General features: G+C 38.7%; 1 protein-coding gene across 6 annotated transcripts in view; it reads right to left on the bottom strand.

Annotated features, from left to right (window-relative positions):
• The window catches only part of ATE1 (arginyltransferase 1), a 168,904-nt gene that overhangs the window by 129,752 nt on the left and 15,963 nt on the right, over nt 1–23,189 (bottom strand). For 4 of the 6 annotated variants that reach the window (XM_044240650.1, XM_044240654.1, XM_044240652.1 and 1 more), the window contains exons 6-7: nt 21,201–21,433; nt 19,182–19,310 (exon numbers count right to left, since the gene is read on the bottom strand). In XM_044240650.1, coding sequence (XP_044096585.1) covers nt 19,182–19,310; nt 21,201–21,433 — 362 coding nt within the window. Of the gene's footprint in view, nt 1–18,117; nt 18,247–19,181; nt 19,311–21,200; nt 21,434–23,189 lie in introns of all 6 variants that reach the window. The other 2 variants (XM_044240653.1, XM_044240651.1) reach the window with 1 other exon arrangement.

A 23,189-nucleotide genomic window follows, 5' to 3' on the forward strand; every position in this document is an offset into this window, starting at 1 on the left:
CAACTGTTAAAAAAAAAAAAAAAAAACCAACATCCATTCATGCCAAACACTCCCCTTGAGAGCCTAGCATTCCACGTCACTGCCCTATCCCTCAGGTTTCAGAAAACAGTGTCAGCGCGTATATGTAACTGTGAGAGTTCCTGCTACACTACATAACTAGCAGTCCGTTATCAAGCTGCTCCAGAATAGCAGATACTTCAACTAAAGACAAAACCCCAGAAGAGAACAATAAGGTCAAAATGAGGATGCAAAACAGAATGTTTACGTCCCCAACTCTCAGAGTATTCTAAGCTCCATTTCCCATTTTCCTCCTGGCTACTACTTCACTAACAATAAACTTAGCGATCTAGTTTCCAAACCAATAATTAATATTTCCACTCCTCCCTTATACCTGCTCTACTTTTCCTTAATACTTATCCCCTGCTAACCTACTATATAATTTACCAATTTATTACGCTTATAGTTTAAAGGACTGTCTCTGACCACCTACTCCCACCTCTGAATGTGGGCCCCACAAGAGCAAGGGATCTTCCTGTGACTGACTCACTCATTTGCTAACTGTACCAAGTGCTTCTGGAAGAGCATGTGGCACACAGAAGTGCTCAATAAACATTTTAACAAAACATCAAGAAAAAAAATTTTTTTTAATTTTAAAAATTTTTTTAAAAATCAAGAAACCACAAATTCGAAAGAAAAAGAATGATCAAACTAGACAAACTAATACAGTTAACTACCGACAGAGAAAAAAAAAAAAAAAGGAAGAAAGATTAAAACAGAGAAACACTTGAGAGTAAAAAGGAGTCATCGAGGGCATGTGCTACAGCAAATACGGCAAGCATAGAACGTTTCGGAGGGACTATAAGAACCACTAACAACAGGCAAGTCCTGATCAGTATCCTGTGTGAGAAGGCAGGTAAAAACACCATACATTTGGGAAAGGAGATCATTTTAACTGATTAGAGTACATAAAACCTTAGCAACAAAAATGTTCTAATTATTGGAAAATCTGCTTATGCTGAACGTTTCATTCACTGATGTCAGTTATTCTCTATAAATTGAATACTTGGACCCATTTTCACTTTCTCATAAATGAGCACCATGGTCTAGCATAAAAAACACAGAAACTTGCAGACACTGCTCTGCCACTAACCACTGTTATCTTGGACAACCTACTTTAATTCTCTACATAAGAGAATTTACACAATCAGTAAGGTCTTTCATTTCTAATGTCGTATAATACTATGATTTTATAATCTGAGATAAGTTGTAGATATTATTGACAAAATAAAATTTAAGGAAAAAATGTTTTTATTTAAGATTCATTTATTTTAGGGAGAGAAAGCAAAAGAGACAGAGTGCAGGGGAGAGGGGCAAAAGGAGAGAGAAAGGGAGAGGGGGAGAGAGAGAGAGAGAGAGAGAATATCAAGCATATCCCCTACTGAGCACAGAGCCCAATACGGAGCTCAATTTAGGACCCTGAGACCAGGACCTGAGCCAAAACCAAGAGTCGGACACTTAATCAACTGAGCCACCCAGGCACTCCTTAAGGGAAAACATTCTTAGTGATAGTTGTAACTCCACCCCTTTGCATCTCCCCTCAAATTAATAATATCCTGGGGATATAATCATGCCTCTGTACTAATATATTTAGGTAAGTGATTCAAAAGCTTTAGTAATTTAACTACTACTAGTGAAAAATGTCTTGAAACAAACTTAAGACACACTACAATACTAAACTCCCTTTATTTAGGGGCTGTTCGTAAAAAGTGACTTTTTTAATTGATTGGACAAATAACCATCTAAGCCTTCTCCTTTATTCAATCAAGTTGTCCCGGCCTTAAAAATAAATAACAAATATTTCAAAATGCTGAGAACTTGCCATCATTCAAATTCTGTATTCAAATTATGTAACAGTTCTTTATATAATAGTACATGCCTATACATGAGTGTCTGATTTCTCTACATAATTGAAGAAAAATGTCAGTCTGATACAGTGATTACTTTTCTAAACATAAGTTATTATTTTCATAGACATAGAGAAAAACTATTAACAGAAAAACGGTCAAGGACACCTGGGTGGTTCAGTCAGCTAAGGGTCTGCCTTCGGCTCAGATTATGATCCCGGGGTCCTCGGATCAAGTCCCACATGAAGCTCCCTGCTCAGTGGGGAATCTGTGTCTCCTTCTCCCTCTGCCACTCCCCCTGCTCATGCTCTCTCTCTCAAATAAATAAGACTTTTTTAAAAACATGGTTAATGGCTCCTTTGCGTTAAGTTCCAGGAAATATTTAACTCTCTAAGAAGCAAAGACTCATTTATAATGACCATATTCAATGCTTCAATGCAAATTACTTCCAACAAATGGCAAAAGTTAAGCACCTAACCGAAGCTCACAGGCAGCGAGCACACAACTTGCACCGCTGGCTCAGGGACAGAGCGGAGCGAGGATGTGGACCTAGACCGCCACCTCGTGGCGTCAGCGAGAAAACAATCCAGTGTTGAAACCTTTCACTGCTCCGTGGGGTCAGCATGGACCCATCACAACCAACTCCCCTTTCTTTATCACACTGTCGAAACATATATGCCTGAATAAAGATAACGTTCCCCAAAATAAGTATTCTTCAGAAGAGGTCTTATATTTGAGACTCTCATAGGAAGTTCTCTGAACTAATTTAGAAAACGGCTTTCCAAGAAAGCACAGTAGTTTGAACCAACCTCAGTCCTAAGTTTTAAATTAATACAAGACCCCCTGATGGAATCAGCAAACAAAAAAAGGTATTTGTAGGTAAAAGAGCATAATTTCTGGAGCCTGTTTTTGGAAAACCCAACAAATAACAAGTGGTAAGGGGGGGATCAAGGCTGTGGGGACAATGTTGTTGCCCAGCGGTGGGCACACAGGGGTTCACCATACTGCCTTTATCCTATGAATGCTTGAAATTTTCAACTTTAAACTGTTTTAAAAATAAGTCATTCAGATTTACTTATTAATCTTAGGGCTATGTATTTCAAGTAATATGTGAGCTTCTTTCAAAAAAAAAGCCTCTTAACCTAAAACTCCAAAAAAAAAAATTAGTCATCTTTTTAAAAAGTTTTTTAAAGATTTTCTTAAAAAATAATAAATGGTAACACTGTGAATGTTCTGATTACCTACAATCAAACAGAGAAAAACTCCCCTGATGTCATTCACTTGGGTACTTACGGCCTAGCATAACATTTCCACTTGTTTCATCCACACAGTGTGCTGTGTCATAAACAATCTGAACAAAAGCAAAGACGATGCGCTGTGTAATTAAGCCAAAGGGTGGCTCTAGTGCTGACGAAGACACCGAGCAGGTGAGAAACTATTTTCTTCTTCCACTATACTTTCTTGTTACTAACTTGTGAATGTATGACATAGAGGGAAGAATGAAGGGGTGCCTTGGTGGTGCAGGTGACTAAGCCACCGACTCCTGATTCGGCTCAGGTCCTGATCTTGTGAGCTCAAGCCCTGCATTGGGCTTTATGCTCAGCGTGCAGGCTGCTGAAGACTCTCTCTCCCTCTCCCTTTGCTCCTCTCTGTACACACACTGTCGCTCTCTCATTCTCTCTCTAAAAATACACCGTTTAAAAAAAAAAAAAAAAGGAAGAATGAAAACACAGAACAGGGGTGATCATGAAGCCTGAGAACTGTGTTAAATCAGATAGAAAATGGTATGCTCACAAAAGGAAACACTTTCGTGATCTTTGATAGGAACTTATTAAAAGCAGGCCGGTGTTCAACTGCCAACAACTAAGCCAGGCACAAGCAGTTTAAGAAGGGTTCTAGTCAATACCACGGAAGGAAAATAAAGTCAGAGAGATCATGATCCATGGGCAGCAGCTCCCCAATCCCTTACTCTAGACCCAGGGACAGCAGGCAACGAAGAGGGCTACACAGTAATGATGCTACCAGAAGGCCCCTTCTGCTTGACACTGGGTGTGCTTCGGTATGTGACCACACAGTGACTTACAAGCAAATCACACAAGCCAGGCTTACTTTCTGTCTTCCCTAACTCTGCCTCAGGTAAAAGACTCAACCTCATAATCAATCAATCAATAAGTAAATGGAAAAGTAGGAATATGTATTTCTCTTAAAATTTAAGTAAAAATTCTTTTAATTCTATAACAATGTGACTGTGAGATTATGTACACATACATACAAATATATATACACACAAAGTCACACGTTTATTCTTCCACAATGAAGGGGAGAGGGCAAGTATAAGTCTACTTCTTCTTTTTTTTTTTTTAAGATTTTATTTATTTATTTGACAGACAGAGATCACAAGTAGGCAGAGAGGCAGGCAGAGAGAGAGAGAAGAGGAAGCAGGCTCTCCGCGGAGCAGACAGCCCGATGCGGGGCTCGATCCCAGGACCCTGAGATCATGACGTGAGCCGAAGGCAGAGGCTTTAACCCACTGAGCCACCCAGGCGCCCCTATAAGTCTACTTCTTTAGTGCAAATGGAACAGTTTATAAAGACCAGTTAGACCAGATCTTATTTCCTGCTGCTTAAATATTTTATTAAGGTAAGAACCTGGGTTCAGTCACTAAATCTATCAGAGCAGATTCATATTCCTACTGAGATAAAGTTATGGGTCATTCAAGAGGCTGTTGGTTAGAAAGATAACCTTGAAACCTCAGAATTTACACTTCTAAGAACCTTCCTAGTTATCATGACAATCACGTGATGTCATTTCTGTCACGTCCACTTGACTGCTCACTCCCGTTCATTTTCCTGTTGCCATGAGCACCCATCTGCCACCTGTTCCCCAAAACTGTAGAAAGTAGAAATGCAAAACACAATTCTCTCTAAACATTTCAGCCTATGATTGTAAAATAAGACAATTCCTCTAACATCTTCCCAATAATTTAAAAATTAAGCAGGGGTATATTTCTCACCTGTCATCAAAAAACCAAAAGTCTGGTACCATACTATGTAGGGTATGCTGTGGAGTAAGACCCTCCTGTAAGCTGTCATGCAGAAGAGGACAACATCTGGGAAGGGAATTTGGCAAAATCTAGAAACACTGTATGAACTTCGGCCCATTGATGCACTCTATGAAATCAACCATAAAAGCACACCTCTACACACACATAATGACAAAACTATACGACCTATAGCATCACAAAATTAGAAATAATCTAGGGGCACCTGGTGGCTCGGTCAGTTGAGCGTCTGACTCGTGATTTTGGCTCGAGTCATGATCTCGTGGGTCCTGGGACTGAGCCCCGTGTTGGGCTCCGCACTCAGTAGGGGAGTCTGCTTGGGATTCTCGCTCTGCCCCTCTCCCCACTCAAACGCTCTCCCTCTCTAAATCTTTAAAAAAAAAAAAAAGAAGAGAAAAGAAAAGAAATATCTTAAAAGTCCATTAGCAAGAGACCATTTCAATAAACTACAGCACATCCTTTCACAAAACAGCATGTAGCTGAAATAACGAAGAATTAGGGTTCTCTATGAGATGCTAGGACTATGACCTTGGGTATGTTTTTAGGGAAAAAAGGAAGGTGCCAAAAAGTGTACACAGGATGTTTTTCTTCGTGAAAATGAGAAAAATAAGATTATTCATATATATTTTTTTATTTTTGCAAAACCAAACAAAACACCAGAAGGATAAACCAGAAACTCATCAAAATGTTTATTACTGGGGGCACCTAGGCAGCTCAGTGGGTTAAGCCACTGCCTTCAGCTCAGGTCATGAGCTCAGGTTCCTGGGATCGAGCCCCACATCCGGCTCTCTGCTCAGCAGGGAGCCTGCTTCCTCCTCTCTCTCTCTCTCTGCCTGCCTCTCTGCCTACTTGTGATCTCGCTCTGTCAAATAAATGAAATCTTTAAAAAAAAAATAGTTATTACTGGAGGACAGGGAACAGGCTGGAGGAGACGTGGAGAGAAGACTTCTCTGACTGGAACTTTTTGGGTGACTCTGGAACCACATAAATGCATCACCTATTAACACTAAAATTAAGAATTAAACCTCATATTCAAAACAACTGAATAAATGACCATAAGTCAGTCTAGTATCACAACCACATAAGAGAATAAAATTATTCCATGCAACTTCTGAACATAGTATTCTGATGGAACATCTGAATGGGATTATGTCCTAAGGACAAAAAAGAATCACAAAAGAATCATAAACCGCATTTATCAGCTATCATTAGTACTGTTATTGATACTGCAATATTGAATCTACTTTATGTATATCATAATACAAACCAAGTTCATAAATATGCTAATGTAATCAAGAAACACACAAAAAAGAAACAAACATAAAATCAGAAAAGATAATACCACGTGTTAAATTTGAATTGGAAATATCAACATAAATTCATACTATCTAATTCTTCTTGGTCTCTAAATTCAATCTTCATTACAAGGAACATTGGCTTCTTGGAAAACCGGCTGGCAGATTCCAAGACTTCATTGGGAAATGCATAAGATGAGGCTGGGGTATCGTTCTGTTCTAGAAAGCATGAAGGCTCTCAATACTAAAGGAGCCGATCAGAGGACAGAGGGGTTGTCTTGATGGAATGTGAACGGAGCAAACTTGGGACTGTTTGAGCATCAAAAAGAATAATGACTGTGACTACAAAGTACTGAAAAGAATATATATCCAGAAGTTTTGTAGTGGGGTAAAAAAAAGAGAGGGAGGGAAACTAATTTGTCACTAGCTCCTTTCTCCAAAATTTGTAATTAAGGTGAAAGAATTCAGCATTTACCTTGCCTTCTTAGGAGAAACTACAGGTTATCTTCGATTGATTAGGAAAATCTTCTCCAGCCTTTTTAACCAAGAATGGCTATTACTGCATGTATTACAAAAGAAAAGGGAATGCTAAGCAACTATCTATTCAAAAAGCAACAGTGGAATGATGGACCCAAAGATCGCCAACAGACACTAACACCATTGCCTAAAAGGCTGTTGAAGAAAGGGCATTCACCTGTGCTGTAATACCCTCTACAGGTTACTTGCTAATCACAAAGGGGACATCTTATCCTTAAAATGAAGAGATCTAGAGGTCACCACCTTAACGGGCTGTTCAAAATTAGCACCATCAATACCGAGACATGCCATCATTCCTTATCTTCTGACATAATATGATGTACAAAAAATTACCTAATGAATTAAACATGCCAAAATTATTTTACCTGAATCTAATCAAGATTTAGACTTAATTTTTAGTCTGTAGGAGATTGGAGCCACAAAGGAATAAGTTAAATTAGACCAGGAGGAAAGATTCCCAAAAACACAGAATTTGGGACATCCTGTAAGACAATTGGCCTGGACTTTCAAGACCCAATGCCATGTACTGCCATTGTAAGAAATAAAACCAGCACCCTAATTAAGGCATAAAAATATGACTCTACACTAAAAGGAATTGGAACTCCTCAAAGAAAAGGCAGATTCCAAATCTGGAAGGAAAAGCTACAACATGAGTCTAGAACGACCTTATCTTGCACCAGATAAAAAGGAAATTCTTGACTAATGGGGTCAGAGCATAAGGTCATTAAGGGGAATCCTAGTGGCCAAATATGGGATAATTTAAGCATTTAAAAAATTATGGCAATGGATTATAATAATTTAAAGGTTTTTTTTAAATTCCATAAGCCCACAGACACACCAAAAGGAAAAAAGGTGGTGGGGGAGTGAATGGAGAGCTAATGATCTTTTTTACAGCAAATATGCAATTTCAGATCATAAATGAAGACACAGGGATGCCTGGGTGGCTCAGGGATGCCTGGGTGGCTCAGTTAAGCGTCTGTCTGCGGCTCAGGTCATGCTCCCCGGGTCCTGAGACTGAGCCCTAAGTCAAGATCCTGGCTCAGCGGGGAGCCTGCTTCTCCCCTTTCCTGCTGCTTCCCCCACCCTCCACCAGCTCACGCTCTATCTTGCTCTGTCAAATAAATAAATAAAATAATATTAAAATAAACGAGGTCACAAGAGAATGTAATTCAATTTGATAAATTACCTATCTGCAGCCTCTCCCACCTTCCCATAACTGATTCGGGTCTGGATCACCAAAGAACATTAAAAAAATTGGCTGATACACGGTTGGGAAAGAGTTATTCAAAATGTCTCAGAAACATCATCTCACACATTACTTGATGGTACCTTGCGTTTTACAACAGAAGGATCTACTTAGAAAGGTGAAAATGTCACTCAACACTGAAGAGATCTGGGGGCACCTGGGTGGCTCAGTCAATTGAGCATCTAGCTCTTGGGTTTGGCTCAGGTCATGCTCTCAGGGTCCGGAGACTGGGCCCCAGGCAGGCTCTGCACTCAGCGGGGAGCCTGCCTCCGATTCTCTTCTGCGTCCCCTGCTCCTCCCCAACCTCACTCACTCACTCACTCACTCACTCTCTCCCAAATAAATAAATCTTGAAAAAAATACATGAAGGGATCCTGTGGCTTCCATCCCATCAACCGAGCAGACAAAGCATCCAAACAAGGGAAAACCTGACACCGTGCGCTGCCCAAGACTCGCTGCGGGGCCAACACGCTGGCGCAACGGCGAGAGCAAAGCGGTGCTCTCTGGAAGCTGGAGGCCAGCGTGTCCCGTGCCACAGCGGCTCCGCGGCAACACGCCACGTTCCCTAGAAGACGCGGACAAGGGCGGACCGGCGCGCACTGGGCACGGTAGCCCCGAAGCCGGAACTACTCCAATTCCCATCAACTGCAGACGTGGGGGACTACGGTACATTGACCAGGAGTACACCCACAGCAGTGAGAGCGGACGCACTATGCCACAAACACAGATGAATCACACGAACATGCTGTTGAACAAAAGACCGAAAGCAAAGGAGGACACATGCAGGACTCTATTTACATAAAGCACGAAAGGGGCAAAATTAATGTGCAGGCTTACAAGTCAAGAGGGTAATGCCAGTGACTGGAAAAGGACAAAAGGGGACTTCTGAGGGGCTGGCAGTAGTCAACTGCTTAATCTGAGAACTGATAAACAAATGAGTTCAATTCACAAAAATTCACTTATCTGAACACTTCCATGTATTTTTCTGTATCAACATTATACTCCAATAGAAAGCTTTTTTTAAGTACGCATCACCCACACCTAAAAACATTTAAACTGAACCTAATCACTAGAAAACACTCAAATCCTGAATACAGGACATCCTACAGACCATCAGCCTAAGCTCTTTAAAAATGTCAGTCATAAGAAAGACTAAAGAAACAACAGCCATACTATAAACATAGGATAAATACAACAGTTCAGGAAATGCATGGATCCCGTATTTAAAAAACAAGTGAAAATACAAAAGTATTTTTGGTATAACTGGGAGTCTCTGAACATGGATTGTGATGTTACAGATTTCTGTTAATTTTTTAGGAATGATAAATACTGTGATTATGTAGGAGAATATACTTATTCTCAGGAGGCGCATGCTCAGTATTTTCAGGTGAGATGCTGTGATAACCACAACTTATTCTCAAACGGTTCAGATAGAAAAAAAGAGAGGAAGAAAGATAAAGCAAATCTGACAAAGTTGTTAACAACTAGTGAGCCCTGGTGAACAGTATGTGGGTGTTCACTGTTCTCTTTCAACTTTTCTGTTTGTACATCTCAAAGTTTTACAGTAAAAAGTTGGGCAAAAAATGGTAATATCACAAAAAAAGCATTTAAAAGATAGCCTTTCTAGAATAAAAAATATAATAACGAAATAGAATACAAAAACCTAGGTTGGGGGCACCTGGGTAGCTCAGTCAGTCAAGCACCCAACTCTTGATTTTAGCTCAGGTCATGATCTCAGGGCTGTGTGCAGAGCATGAAGCCTGCTTGGGATCCTCCCTCCCCCTCCCTCAGCCCCTCCTCCCTACTCAAATAAGCACATGCTCTCTTTCTTAAAAAAAAAAAAACAAAAACAAGAAACCTAGATTGTATACTCTTTTTTAAAAATGGGAAAACGTAAATAAATATAGAATTAGGTATTAGATGACATTTATAAATCACTGTTAATTTTCTTATATGTGATAATGACATTGCATTTTGAGTAAATACATCTTATTTTTCAGAGATGCATGCTAAAGAACTTAGGAGTAAAATGTCATGTGTACAACATAAATTAAAATGACTCACACACAAAAAAGATGAGGCAAGCATGGAAAAGTAACTATTATTGAATCTAGGTGATGAGTATATAGGTGGTCAATATACTATTCTTTCTATTTCCTTTTTGTTTGAAAGTCCATAAAAAACAATTCTGTCAGTACCTCAAAAACGTGAAGAGACCATTATAGTTGTGAGTACAGTCTGTTTTTCAGTTGAGTTTAGAAAAGAAAAATTTTAATTATTCTAAGGGACCAATGGCACTTAATAAACATTAGATAATGGCGTTTTCTATATACAGTATCAATAAAATTCCCGCTAAGATCCCACGTTTATATACAAAATTCATGGTATTTTAAAAAACGAAGATTCACATATGCTGGTTTTATATTGTATTATAGAAAAGATAGGTCACAAATTACACCCATCTGATTTTATTTATATTATATTATTTTCTGAAAATCTGGTATCTATCTGAATGATTGAAAACAGGAATGGAAGCAAACATGTAGAGGTAATTCATCAAGGCCTTTACAATCTTACTATTTACGATAATGTGCTACTTCTCTAAGGATGTTACTAAAAAGAATTGACTTGCTATTTTATATATCAAAGCAATCTGTATTTATTTATCTTCTCATCAAATCTTTAAAAAAATTATCTACTTTTTAGGATGCTGAAATAATTATTTTATGGTTACCAATAGAGTTAAAATGGATTTTATGCACTGATATGATTGCTTGAAGTCTCCAAAGTTACTACACTGACTTGCATTTACTTTAAATGCTTTACAACTGTGAGAACAAAAAATGCATTTTCTTCAACACAAGTGAATTAGTTTCACCCATTACATTAACAAAACCACACCAGAGTGAGCTGCTGCACAGGGCCCTTAAAGCAAGTCAGAAGAACACTTGAACTTTTCAGAGGAGGACTTTTTTGGCTTCTTTTCCTAAATCCGAGCACAGGAACACTGGCCATTTAATCATGCAGAAAACTGTACTGATACACAAGGGGAAACTACTTCTGCACTGGGTAATGAATGAAATGGTTCCTTCAAAACCAAACACTGCACTTCAAGACTGGAAAGCAAAATACTATGCTCAGATCAGTTTCTCAAGGCAGCCAACCTTGCAGATAGAGTGTGCCTCCTCTCTACCTGCAAGCAAGGGTTTTGCCAAATGAAGTAAGAATTTCTAGGATGAAACACACTAGGTGAAGGACCTCGTTTACAGCGGTGACCCTCTCCTTACATGGAACCATCTCCAAGGCAGCTCACAGCCTCGAATTCCCTATTAATTAGCCCCAAATTTAATTATGTTACCGAGAGAAAACCTGAGGTAGGGCTCCTGCCCACCGCCCTGCTTATAAAGTGACCGTGTTCTCTCCTAACTCGAGCGGTGGCACAATGAGGCACAAGAGGGCAGCCACAGAAATAGAGAATGACTCCCCAATTCCCAAAGGAAGTAAGTGTATTTGGAACAGTACGAGGGCAAGTTCAAGTCTAAGGGCGTTCTCAAAAATTTAGATTTTGGTGATAAGCAAAGAAGAGGAGACCAGCAGTTTCATGGGATGACATGCTAAACCACAGGCCCAGCTAAGATAGCAGACAGAAGCAGAAGAGGCAGCTAGGAAGAGCCCTCTTGGGGTCAGAACAAACTACAAAGAATGGCCTCAAAAACTGTCCCTGCAAAGGGGCACAAATTTACTTAAACCAGACTACAAAGCAATTTATGCCCCGGGACACTGCTGAAAACCACAGAGCAACCAGCCAGCAATTGCTACAGCCTAAGAGCTGGGTCTGATAGCATAAGGGACAAACATCCTAACAACAGATCAGGGGAAGAGAAAGCAGAACACTGGGGAGACCACTAGCATCCCAAGGTAGCTGCAGTGCTCAAGGCTGAGACCTAGCGAGTAACAGCAGAGACCTCCCATACTTTACATAAATGGATACTCTCCCCTCTTCCTTACTAATTTTAAAACCAATTGTATAAAAGATTGTAATTGTAATTACAATTGTAATTGTGCTGTTGGAATAATGACATACACACAAGAAATACATCTGAGGGGCGCCTGGGTGGCTCAGTGGGTTAAAGCCTCTGCCTTTGGCTCGGGTCATGATCCCAGGGTCCTGGGATCGAGCCCCGCATTGGGCTCTCTGCTCCGTGGACAGCCTGCTTCCTCCTCTCTCTCTCTGTCTACTTGTGATCTCTCTCTGTCAAATAAATAAATAAAATGTTTAAAAAAAAAAAAAGAAAAAGAAATACATCTGATAACATCATCCTAAAGAAGGTGGATGAGAACAAAGCTGTAACACAATAAGGAAATTACACTAGATGGTAACTCCAATCCAGTCCTAGATATATTCCAAAGAGAAATGAGAATGTCCACATAACACCTGTACACAAATGTACACAGTATTTTTCAAAGGAAAAAAATGAAAGCCACCCAAACCCCCACTGATGGATGGAGAAACAAAATGTGGTATGAGGAACTATTATTCATTCATAAAAAAAAAAATACTGGGATATGCCAAAATGTTAACGAACCTTGAAACCCCTATGCTGTGTGAAAGAAACCAGTGAACAAGAGACCACATACTGTGTGATTCCACTTGCATGAAATATCCAGATTAGGTAAATCCAGAGACAGAAAGTGAAATAGTCATTGCCTAGAGCTGGGGCATTCAGGAAAAAATGAGGGACTACTGATAGGTATGGGGTTTCTTTTTGGGATGATGAAATCTGGCATTAGTGATGATGGTTGGCATAACTGTAAACGTACTAAAAACCACTGAATCATAGACTTTATTTTTTTTTATTTTTTATTTTTTTTATTTTTTATTTTTTTAAAGATTTTATTTATTTGACAGAGAGAGATCACAAGTAGGCAGAGAGGCAGGCAGAGAGAGAGAGAGAGGAGGAAGCAGGCTCCCTGCTGAGCAGAGAGCCCGATGCGGGACTCGATCCCAGGACTCTGAGATCATGACCTGAGCCGAAGGCAGCGGCTTAACCCACTGAGCCACCCAGGCACCCTGAATCATAGACTTTAAATGGGTGAATTATATCTCAATAAAGCTATTAAAAAAAAAAAGCACAGTGCAGAGTCTTGACCTGCAAGATATTATTTTACATTTATTTCTTAGAAACTATATTCAGAGAGATGACAGACAAATCAGCTTATAATAAAAACAATACAATTTCCTCTGTCTCTGAAAACTGTATGAATTCAGATATCAGGCAAATAAAATGCTATGGCTGATCTCAAAGTCAAGGGACTTATCAAACCCAATACAGTATTTACCAAGCCATACTCACTTGTATGATATCAAAGTACTATTCTGTCAAAATCATTTTCACCAGTAAAAATTTGCTGTAAGCATGTGACTCTATAAAACAGATCATCAAGGCAAAGCCGTTTGGCTCTAATAAAGAAATCCATTACATATTTCTATTTAAACACAAGGTCAAATCACATACCCAAAGTTCAGTACTACGGATGGCAGTGAATGTAAATTAAAAAGGTACAGTTAACTGCATACAAAAGGAAATACAAATCTGAATGGCTCACATTAAAATTTACTTTAGAAGAATTTTAACTAAATGCCATGTTCAGGGGCACCTAGGTGGCTCAGTGGGTTAAAGCCTCTGCCTTTAGCTCAAGTCATGATCTCAGGTCCTAGGATCGAGCCCTGCATCTGGCTCTCTGCTCAGCGGGGAACCTGCTTCCTCCTCTCTCTCTCTGCCTGCCTCTGCCTACTTGTGATCTCTGTCTGTCAAATAAATAACTAAAATCTTAAAAAAAAAAAAAAGCCATGTTTACCTTTCTTAAAAAAATATATACCACTTCTATAATATGGATTATTACCCTACAAATGCATCATTTACACCACCTATTAGAGTTGTCCCATAATATATAATAAAATATATTATTTTAGCTAGCTCACAGACAGAAGAATACAAAGCCTTTTTTAAATAGCGTCAATCAGGGTACCTGGGTGGTTCAATTGGTTGAGCATCCAACTCTTGATCTCAGTTGAGATCCTGACCTCAGGGTTGTGAGTTCAAGCCCCACGGCAGCAGGTGGAGGAGAGTCTCTATCATACCTTAAGTCTAAATACCGACCACCACCCTGGAGCCTCTCCAGATGCTAAATTCCAGATGCTCGTTTCTGATCAGTATCTTCCCACGGTCATTTGTTCCATAGGCTTCTCAAAGTCCAACTGGCCAACAAAGAACTCATTTTTCTGTCCCAAAACACACAAATTCTTCTCCCTCTTGTATTTCTTATCTCATATAAGGTCATTATGATCTACCTGGTCATGCAAGCCAGGAAAGAAAAATCAATCTGGACTTGTCCCTCTCCTCCATTTCCAGCTCCCAAACATCCTTCAAGTCGAACAGCAAATCCTCATCCACTCTTCGTAAGAAGTGTCTGTTGTGCCCTTCTCCGTCCTCTTCCCGCCAGTATGTCTTCAAGTCCATCATGCCTCATCAGCTCTGCCTCAAGCCTCCCGACTCTGAAACAAGACCCCCACGGACGCCTCCATCCGGCTAACGCTACTGTGCGACCCACGCCTCTACTCTTCTGAAAACATGTGGTTCAAATAAGCACCTTCCTCCACCTAAGCTCTTGGGTGGGACATGTGATCCACACATGACCAGAGTCTGGATCCACATCTGGATCCACTGGATCCAGATCACAGTGACTGGTTCAGGGATAAGAACTTATCTCAGCTTGGGCCAATCAGTACCTTCCTCGGGACTTCTTACCCAAAAAAAAGCGCACATTATTTTTCGCTGACATCACTTGCTGTGAGAACAACGTACCTTAAACTGGCAGTATTCACCTCTGCCACCACGTGCCTGCTTCAGATTCCAGCCTCACAAAGAAAGCAAGCTGGGAGACCTGAGCAAGAGACGCTAGCTACTGGTATTTTCCTGAGATCTAATGAGGCCAAAACTTCTTTGTTATGTATGCAAAGAAATCCTTTCTTAAAACAAATTCCACTTTGGTTTCTGTTGCCTATCAAGTCCTAATGCATTTCTTAAAAATGAAGTGGAATTCTCTAGCTCCAATATCTAAAATCTTTCGATCATTCTTTAGTACTACTAAGGTTAAAGTCCAAAACCTTAAGGTCTACAAATTCTGGACCCTTGATTATTTGATGGCATAATAATCAACTCTGGCACTGCAAGACACCATAAACAAAGTAAAAAAAAAAAAAAAAAAAAGACAAACTACAGAGGAGTATCTGCAACTTTTGCCCCAAAGGCTTAGGCTTTTAATATATATAAACAGTTTCTAAAAAATGGAAAGAAAAAAAGTATTCCTAGAAAAACAAGCAAAACTATGACCATGTGAGTTTTATATTCTGTGAACTATAAAACTCAAATGGATTTTAAACACAAGAAAACATGCTCAATTTCATTTATGATAAAAGGGATGAAAATTAAAATCACACAAATTTCATTTGCATATATATGGCAAAAACTCAAATTCTTACAAAATCTCAATGATCAAGGCCATGGAGGAACAGGCAGGCATTCACATAGATTGCTGGCTACAAAAGGGTACAAACCCTGGGAAGAGGAATCCCTCTGGAGACTAAATGACCCAGCAATCCGGAAGCTTATAACAAAGACAGTGACAAAAGGCAAACAACTCCATGTATAAGGGTACTCACTGCAACACTATGCAAGGGTAAAAGACTAGAAATTGCCAAATGGCCACCAGTAAAGTCAGAAAGAAGAAACCATTCTAGTACTCAGCAGCTAGAAAATGAAGATCTCTATATAGTTCTTTCTTTTTTTTCCTACACATTGTTCTTCTGTGACCTCCAAGTATACTACATTCATATAATAAACAGGGGAATCATGTGTGTTTCTCAGTCTATGTGTATGTACTGGTATGTTGTAAAAACATACGTACACAGAGATACACATACACATGCACCCTATATACTCAGAAAGATCACACACAAGCACACACAGATACCGCCAGTATATATGCTTACATTTTCAAAAAGTATCAACAGAAGCAAAATTAATTCTAAGATAAATGACCTAGTTTGTTTAAAAAATGCTATTAAAAACAAGAGGGAAATTTACTTTAAATTAAAGATGTTCAACCAAATGGGATGTATAGATCTTACATGAATCCCCATCCAAAAAACCAACTATAAAAAGACACTTAAAAAAAAAAAAAAAAAAAAAAAAACTGAGACAACTAAAGAAAATTGAGTGTGTACTGGGCATTAGATGGCATAATTTATTGTTAAGCTTGCTGGGCATGATTATGGTACTGCAGTTATATATTTTTAAAGTTTCTAACTTTTAATCTAGAGATTTCCCTTAAAAAAAAAGGGGGGGGGGCGCCTGGGTGGCTCAGTGGGTTAAGCCTCTGCCTGCAGCTTAGGTCATGATCTCAGGGTCCTGGGATCAAGCCCCACATCAGGCCCTCTGCTCAGCAGGGACTCTGCGTCCCCTCTCTCTCTCTGCCCGCCTCTCTGCCTATTGTGATCTCTGTCAAATAAATAAAATCTTAAAAACAACAACAAAAAACACTGTTTATTATGTATTTGTCTCACAGAAGTGCCCAGGTATCATTTTAAATAATCCTTTATCTCTTGTATTTTTTGTCAACTGATTATTCCATCTAGAAGCTTATAATTCAGGTTCGATTTCTTCAGCAAGAATATTCCATAGGTGGCATTTTATACTTCTTACATATAACCCTGTTGCCAAGGATCCCATTCTCCTTTTTGGCCCGACAAACATTTACTTACTCTTTATAAAGACTTTAAAGAACACCTCCTTCAGAAAACCTCCGTAACCTCCAGGCCCATACTAAGCTGGCGCTCCCTACTTCCTAATTTAATAGCTAAACCTAATGGCACTGGAACTGCCTACCCCGTTGCCCCAGTCAGGCCATGAACGCTGTTAGCAATGGACTAGTGTGCAGGACCGGACTCCACGGCGAAGTTCCAGAAAGTAATCTATACCCAGTACACACATCAGCTCATTGCCTGGTGTCATGGCGCAACCATTCACACCTGGTAAACAGGCAGCACAGGGCCAGAATCTCCAGGTAATACAGGAAGTACTAATGTCCAGAAGGGGTAAGACCCCTAAGAATATCAAAGGGAGTTTTTGCACCTGGCAGACTCCTCACCATTTGTAAACACTATCTCCCACAGCTGCACGTCTCAATGGGGAACTTATGGAAGCACTTCCCAAACCGGAATGGGCATTCAAATTGCCCAGAAACCTAATTCAAAATGCAGACTTGGATTCAGCAGGGCTGAAGTGAGGCCCCAGATTCTGCACCCCAGGTGGATGCTGTTGGTCTGCAGACCACACTACCTCCAGTAAGGTTCTGGGAGACCTGAAAGTCAGCCCTCTCTCTGGGAACATCCAGCATTAACTCCTGTCTTACTAATCACCTCTTTAAATCTAACACAGTCTGTGTCATTAAAACAAAGAAACAAATCCAAACTTTAATTCTTCTGCACCTGTTGGCATCTTTCTTCTAATATATCCCCCCGCGACATCTCTGCCATCTCTCCTCCATCTACATTCACAGGCTCTCAGTAAATGCTTGTTATGTCATAGTCTATATAATCTCAACGTATTTAATTCTTTCCCATTGGCTTCTTGTTAAGATATGTTTGTTCACTGGTCCATCTTTCCCATGTGTTTATCAACCCCTCGAAGGCAGAGACTCTCCCCTTCGTGCGCAGGGTCAGGTCTGGCACGTAAGCAGCATCAGCGGGGTGTGCGGACCAGCCTGAGGATGAACACATAAACACGCTACGCCAGGTTCTTGGAAAGAGCCCTGAATATGAACCTCTCCTTTTTCCTGAGGGACTTAAACGCTCACATGTAGGACTTGTTTTCACAAAAGTTTAGTTAACATACACCGAAAAGGATCATCAGCTCTACTTAACAAATAAGAAAATAGCAAAAGAAAGTTCTCTATTATGCTTCTTCATAGACAACCTCATCAAGATAGGAAAAAACGTTTCACAAAAGGTACCTCCGTCTTCCCACATTCATCAGGCGGATCCTGGTGTATGGCCATTTGATACTTGACATATAAAGAAAATGACTGGCTGAAGGACGACTTGAACTCTGGGTCCTCAAAGGAGACAGGTACTAACCTCACCTTCAGAGCAAGGAAAATACAAGCAAATGCTATTGAAACATCTCTACCCACTGACATGCTTCTGAAGGTGAGGCTAGAGTAAGATCTCCGCAAATCCACTTCCAAAGCTCAGCGCTGGAGTTTTTCATGAAATGAGTTAACCCCGGAATGTGCTGACTGGCCCAGAGCCTAAAGCGCCAACTTTATATTAACACTTGGGAAAATTTTTAACTTCTAAGGGCCAGGACAATTCATTTTTCTTTTGTTTTTTACTCTTTCCACATATTGTGATTCTCTGCAGAGTCACCAGTGTTGCTCATGGTAGTGGCCACTACTTTTGTCCCCTCTGCTAGTATTAAGTGTATTAACATTTTTCCCCTTCCACATTTTTCTTGGGTATTCTGATGTATAAAATTACAAGCATATGAGAACTTCTATCAAAATATTCTATTATCTTAAAAAAAATTCTACTATCTTACTTTTCTAGTCCCACTCAGTTGTGTATGGGGATGACATCAACAAAGTATAATTTAGCTGTCATGAACTCTGTCTACACATGACTTTTAAAAGGAGATAAGGCCTATTAACCATGTTGTGCAAATATGCCTATCATAAAAATATAAAGACTTTTTTGTTTTTTTCTCATAAATATTTTATCTTAGAGCTCTACTTATTACTAATTTTTAGATAAATACATCCAGACATAGCAATGTTAAAGATAATTCATTTTATGTGCTACTTTCCACTTTGCAATTACTCGTGACTGGCACTTAACATGTCCTAGGTAAAATCTGCACTTTCAGAATGTCCGTTACTCCACACTCCATCCTTTTGCAGATATGCTGCAAATTGAATATAAATAAAATGTACCACAAATAAATCAAGTTATAATACAATGGTATCAAATGGAGGGGAAAGTTCCATTTGCACAGAAAAATTACACTTGGCCTGCTGACCTGGCTCACAGTTGGTTTATCAGGTGGGTCCTTGTGAATAACCATCTGGTAACGTTTATAGACCTGGTAAGACTCCTGAAATGTGGCTTTGAACTGAGAACTTGGTGGAGATGATCTCACCACCCTCACCTTCAGAAGGAGTTAAAAAACAATGTTCATTATTTATTCCACACAATACGCGTTGTTACTCCCACCCAAAAAGAACCCAAAGTTTCCATACAAATATTAAAGCATGCACATATAATATTTTAACATTACAAATGAACAAAATAGTAAATTTTTCTTTAAAAATATTCTTTAAAATTTTCTTTAAAAATATTTCTCCAACTTCCAGACTTATTAAAAAGGCAAAAGATCCTATCTAAACTCTTAAGAGTTTTTTTTTCCCTTTTTTAACATATAATGTATTATTTGTCTCAGGGTTACAGTTCTGAAGACTAAGATCTACGACCGAATTATGGAAGATTGACTCGGAAAATGGCAGAACACTTCTGGCACCCAAGACACAAACACAAATAAATACTCTTGAATTCTAGGTGTATGGAACACACCTTCAGTAAATCATTCAGAGTCCAGAGTGCTGACCATTACACTATGGAACTCCACTCAGTAAATCATTCAGAAAAACTAAAAATGTGAATATATTTTTTAGACATTCTTTATGCATCACTGCTAACTCTAAACTTACAATTTTTTTTGTAAGTGTGAAAGACAATCCTCAATCAGTATTCCTATTTCATGGTGTAGTTAAGAACGAAGACCCTAAAGTTAGATTTCTCTTACTCAAATTTTCATGTCACCATCTTGGTCAAGCAGACAAATTTATCTCTCTGTGCCTTGGTTTCCTCACACACAAAATGAGGAGAGTTTACAACAGTAGCAGCACAGTAATGGTGAACACTTATTAATAGTGATTATTTACTAACCAGTTAAAATGTGTTAGCAAAACAAAATAGTCAAACAGGAAATCGAATGCAATATAACAAAAAAGCTAACTGGAAAACTTTCACGTGTGCCATAAGAAGTAATTCTTCTGCAAACAAAGAGTAATATAAACATACGGTGGACAAAACACCTCTGCCCATCCAAGGTATCATTACATTAAAAAAGTAAAAGCTGCCTATTGTAGAACTACTGTTCTATACTTTAAGTAGCGTGTCCAATTCTCTTTACAATTTGAGGAGAAAGTCAATACCAAAATCAGAGCAGCTAAGGGATTATAATTTCAAAGTTGTTAAAATTTCTGTCTGATAATATATATGATCCTAAGGTTTAGATTCTGTTAAAGTTAATTTTCAATATCAGGTCCTTAGCGAAGCTCTCAGATAGTATTAAGCAACAAATTCAAAGGCTGACCCCGTTATTAATGAGAGATGAAAATATAATAAAATCATTATAATTAATATTTACGGGGGATGTACAAATACCAAATACTGAAGAATGTAGATTTAATCTGCAATGTAAATAAAAGTAATAGGAATACTCTAGAAGTAATCATACTATGCCTACAGAGGTTTGAGAGAATTACTGAGAGAAGATTAAAGTAGTGCCACCGAGTACTATTTAGTCAATTCCTAACTGCTGGCTGGCACATGTACTACATCTGTTTACCCACTAGAATGGGTAAAACAGTGATCAGCTGATGTGATCTATTCTCCTTCACAATCGAACCAAACAGCTAAAAATGAAATTTTAAATGGCATATTTTGTCCCTTTAACTACTAAATATCAATTAAGGGATACAATAAGCCAGAGTCCCTTACATAGTAACATGCTAAAACTAGAATTATTTTCACAACTTTAGTAGCCAAACTGCCTAAAGTATTTATTTTAAATCTTAAAAAAAAAGTGTTTTATCAAATAGCAGTTAACTTAGTAAATACAAATGCTACTTCATCCCAATTCACTGTAATTTCCCATTATTTAAATAGTAAAATATCAACTGAGTAGTATAACCTCAAATGAAAATAAACAAGGTATCAACAACAAAAATATAAAATAAAACACCCTTCAAAGTACCTCTAACTTGTGTGATGCATTCTCTGGTAAAGATTCAAAAATTAAATCTTCAAGTGATTTGGGCTGGTTGGATTTATTAGCCTTTGGTGGGAATAAAGATGGTGGTTCACCTTGAGCCTGGAAACCCTCAAGTTCTCCAGCTGGGTTCTGCTGCATGAGTTTTAACCTTTTCCTTTCTTTTCGGATTTCCTTTGCTTTCCGACATGGAGGCTTACTCAAATCTGCCCCTTTGCCTAAAAACAATTGCAAAATATTAGACCAATCACATCTGACTCTGGAATTTTTTTTTTTACCCAAAGTCTCAAAGATACTACAGTATTAAATCTAAAGAGATTCAACAGTTAGGTTAGCTTTGTAGGTAGGTATCTCAGAAGATTCTGATGTAGAGCTTTAAGTGGATCTTAAAATTCTACCTTAGATGTAGGAACTGTCAAAGAAAGTAAATAGTCACAGAAACTTTTCACACACCTCTATGAAAATAAAATTTTAAAAATTTTAATATTCATCCACTTTCTTGCCTTTATAAGTTGAAAAAAACATAATCAAATATCTTCTACTCTAGGACATGGCTATTTCCAGCCCATTCCTGAGGGACATTCCTCTCAAAGCACTGGTGACATAAATACATGCTTAGAACCTGGGTGTAAGAAAACACTCCGGCAGGTTTTTTGATGAAAAAATATCCTTGAAATTACTTGCAAGTACTTGTGTCTCTCCATCTAACAAATGGATGGGGTCTCATTTGTTCAGCTCCAGTTAATGAGTGTTGTTTGAATTAAAAGAGCTATTACCAAATTAAAAGTCCTTTAAGATATAAAAATTTTAGATAAAATAAACCACAAATTTTAGTAAGTGCCCTTTCATCTAGCAGAGTCTTCAAGGACTTGATGTTGAGAAGATCATTAAGAGGTAGAGGCAAATAACTAACACAAATGAAAACTTCAAAATAATTTAAATGCCCAACACCAGAATAATTCTACAATTTTTAAAACAGCTAAACCACAGAAACCAGTCACTAGAAATGCTTAGAAATTTTCAGGGATTTGTCATTACACAAGGTTAAAAACAGTTCCACTTATATATAAATAGATAAATGAAAAATACTTTTTAAAAAGCCTAGAAAGAAACATAACAGTCATTTTACAAGGGTTTAGAATCAGGGAAAGAACTATTCTTGTTTTTTTTTTCTTCTTGTAGTGTCCTCTTTTCTCCAAATTCTCTAACAATGAACAAACTTTTTTAATTCGTTTAAGGTCATTAACAAAATAAAAATGCTATTTTAAGATCCTAAAATGGTATTTACAAATCATATGAAAGTTCGCAATATGAAGTTCTACAAGATTAGCAAGTTCAATTTTATAGAAAAGAAATTCAAGACCCAAGGTGTTAAGGGACTTCCAGAGACCAAGAGCTGGTCAAAAGAAACGAATTTGATACCGGCTGCCTGGGTGGCTCAGTTGGTTGAGCGTCTGGCACTTAATTTCGGCTCAGATCATGATCTCAGGGTCATGAAATGGAGTCCCGGATCTGGCTTCACGCTCAGCATGGAGTCGGCTTGGGATTCTCCCTCTCCCTCTGCCCCTTCCCCCGCTCACGCACGTTCACTCTCTCAAATACATAATAATCTTATTTAAAAAACAAATTTGATGAGAAAATAGTGACTTCACTAATAGAAAAATCATTTTACTTCACTATCATGTTTTCCAATTAAAAACAAACTTTACATAAAAAACAGACTTTGAATAAGTCTAATAACCAGGCAACAAAGGACTGATTCTATAATTAACCATTACTCTCTTGCCTTAGAGAATGAATTTTCTTTGGCCTGGGAATCTGTCTTCCTCAAATTTGTTCTGAGAGGCACAAGAGCATTTAGTTAAGAGCACACTCCCTGACATGGGCTGCCTGAGGTCATCTCCATCACCGGCTAGATGACCTTGGGCAAGTTTCCTCGTCTATACAAGATAATAACCAGTCCTACCTATGGAA

Source organism: Neovison vison, chromosome 2 (genome assembly GCF_020171115.1).
Source record: "Neovison vison isolate M4711 chromosome 2, ASM_NN_V1, whole genome shotgun sequence".
Taxonomy (NCBI): Eukaryota; Metazoa; Chordata; class Mammalia; order Carnivora; family Mustelidae; genus Neogale; species Neogale vison.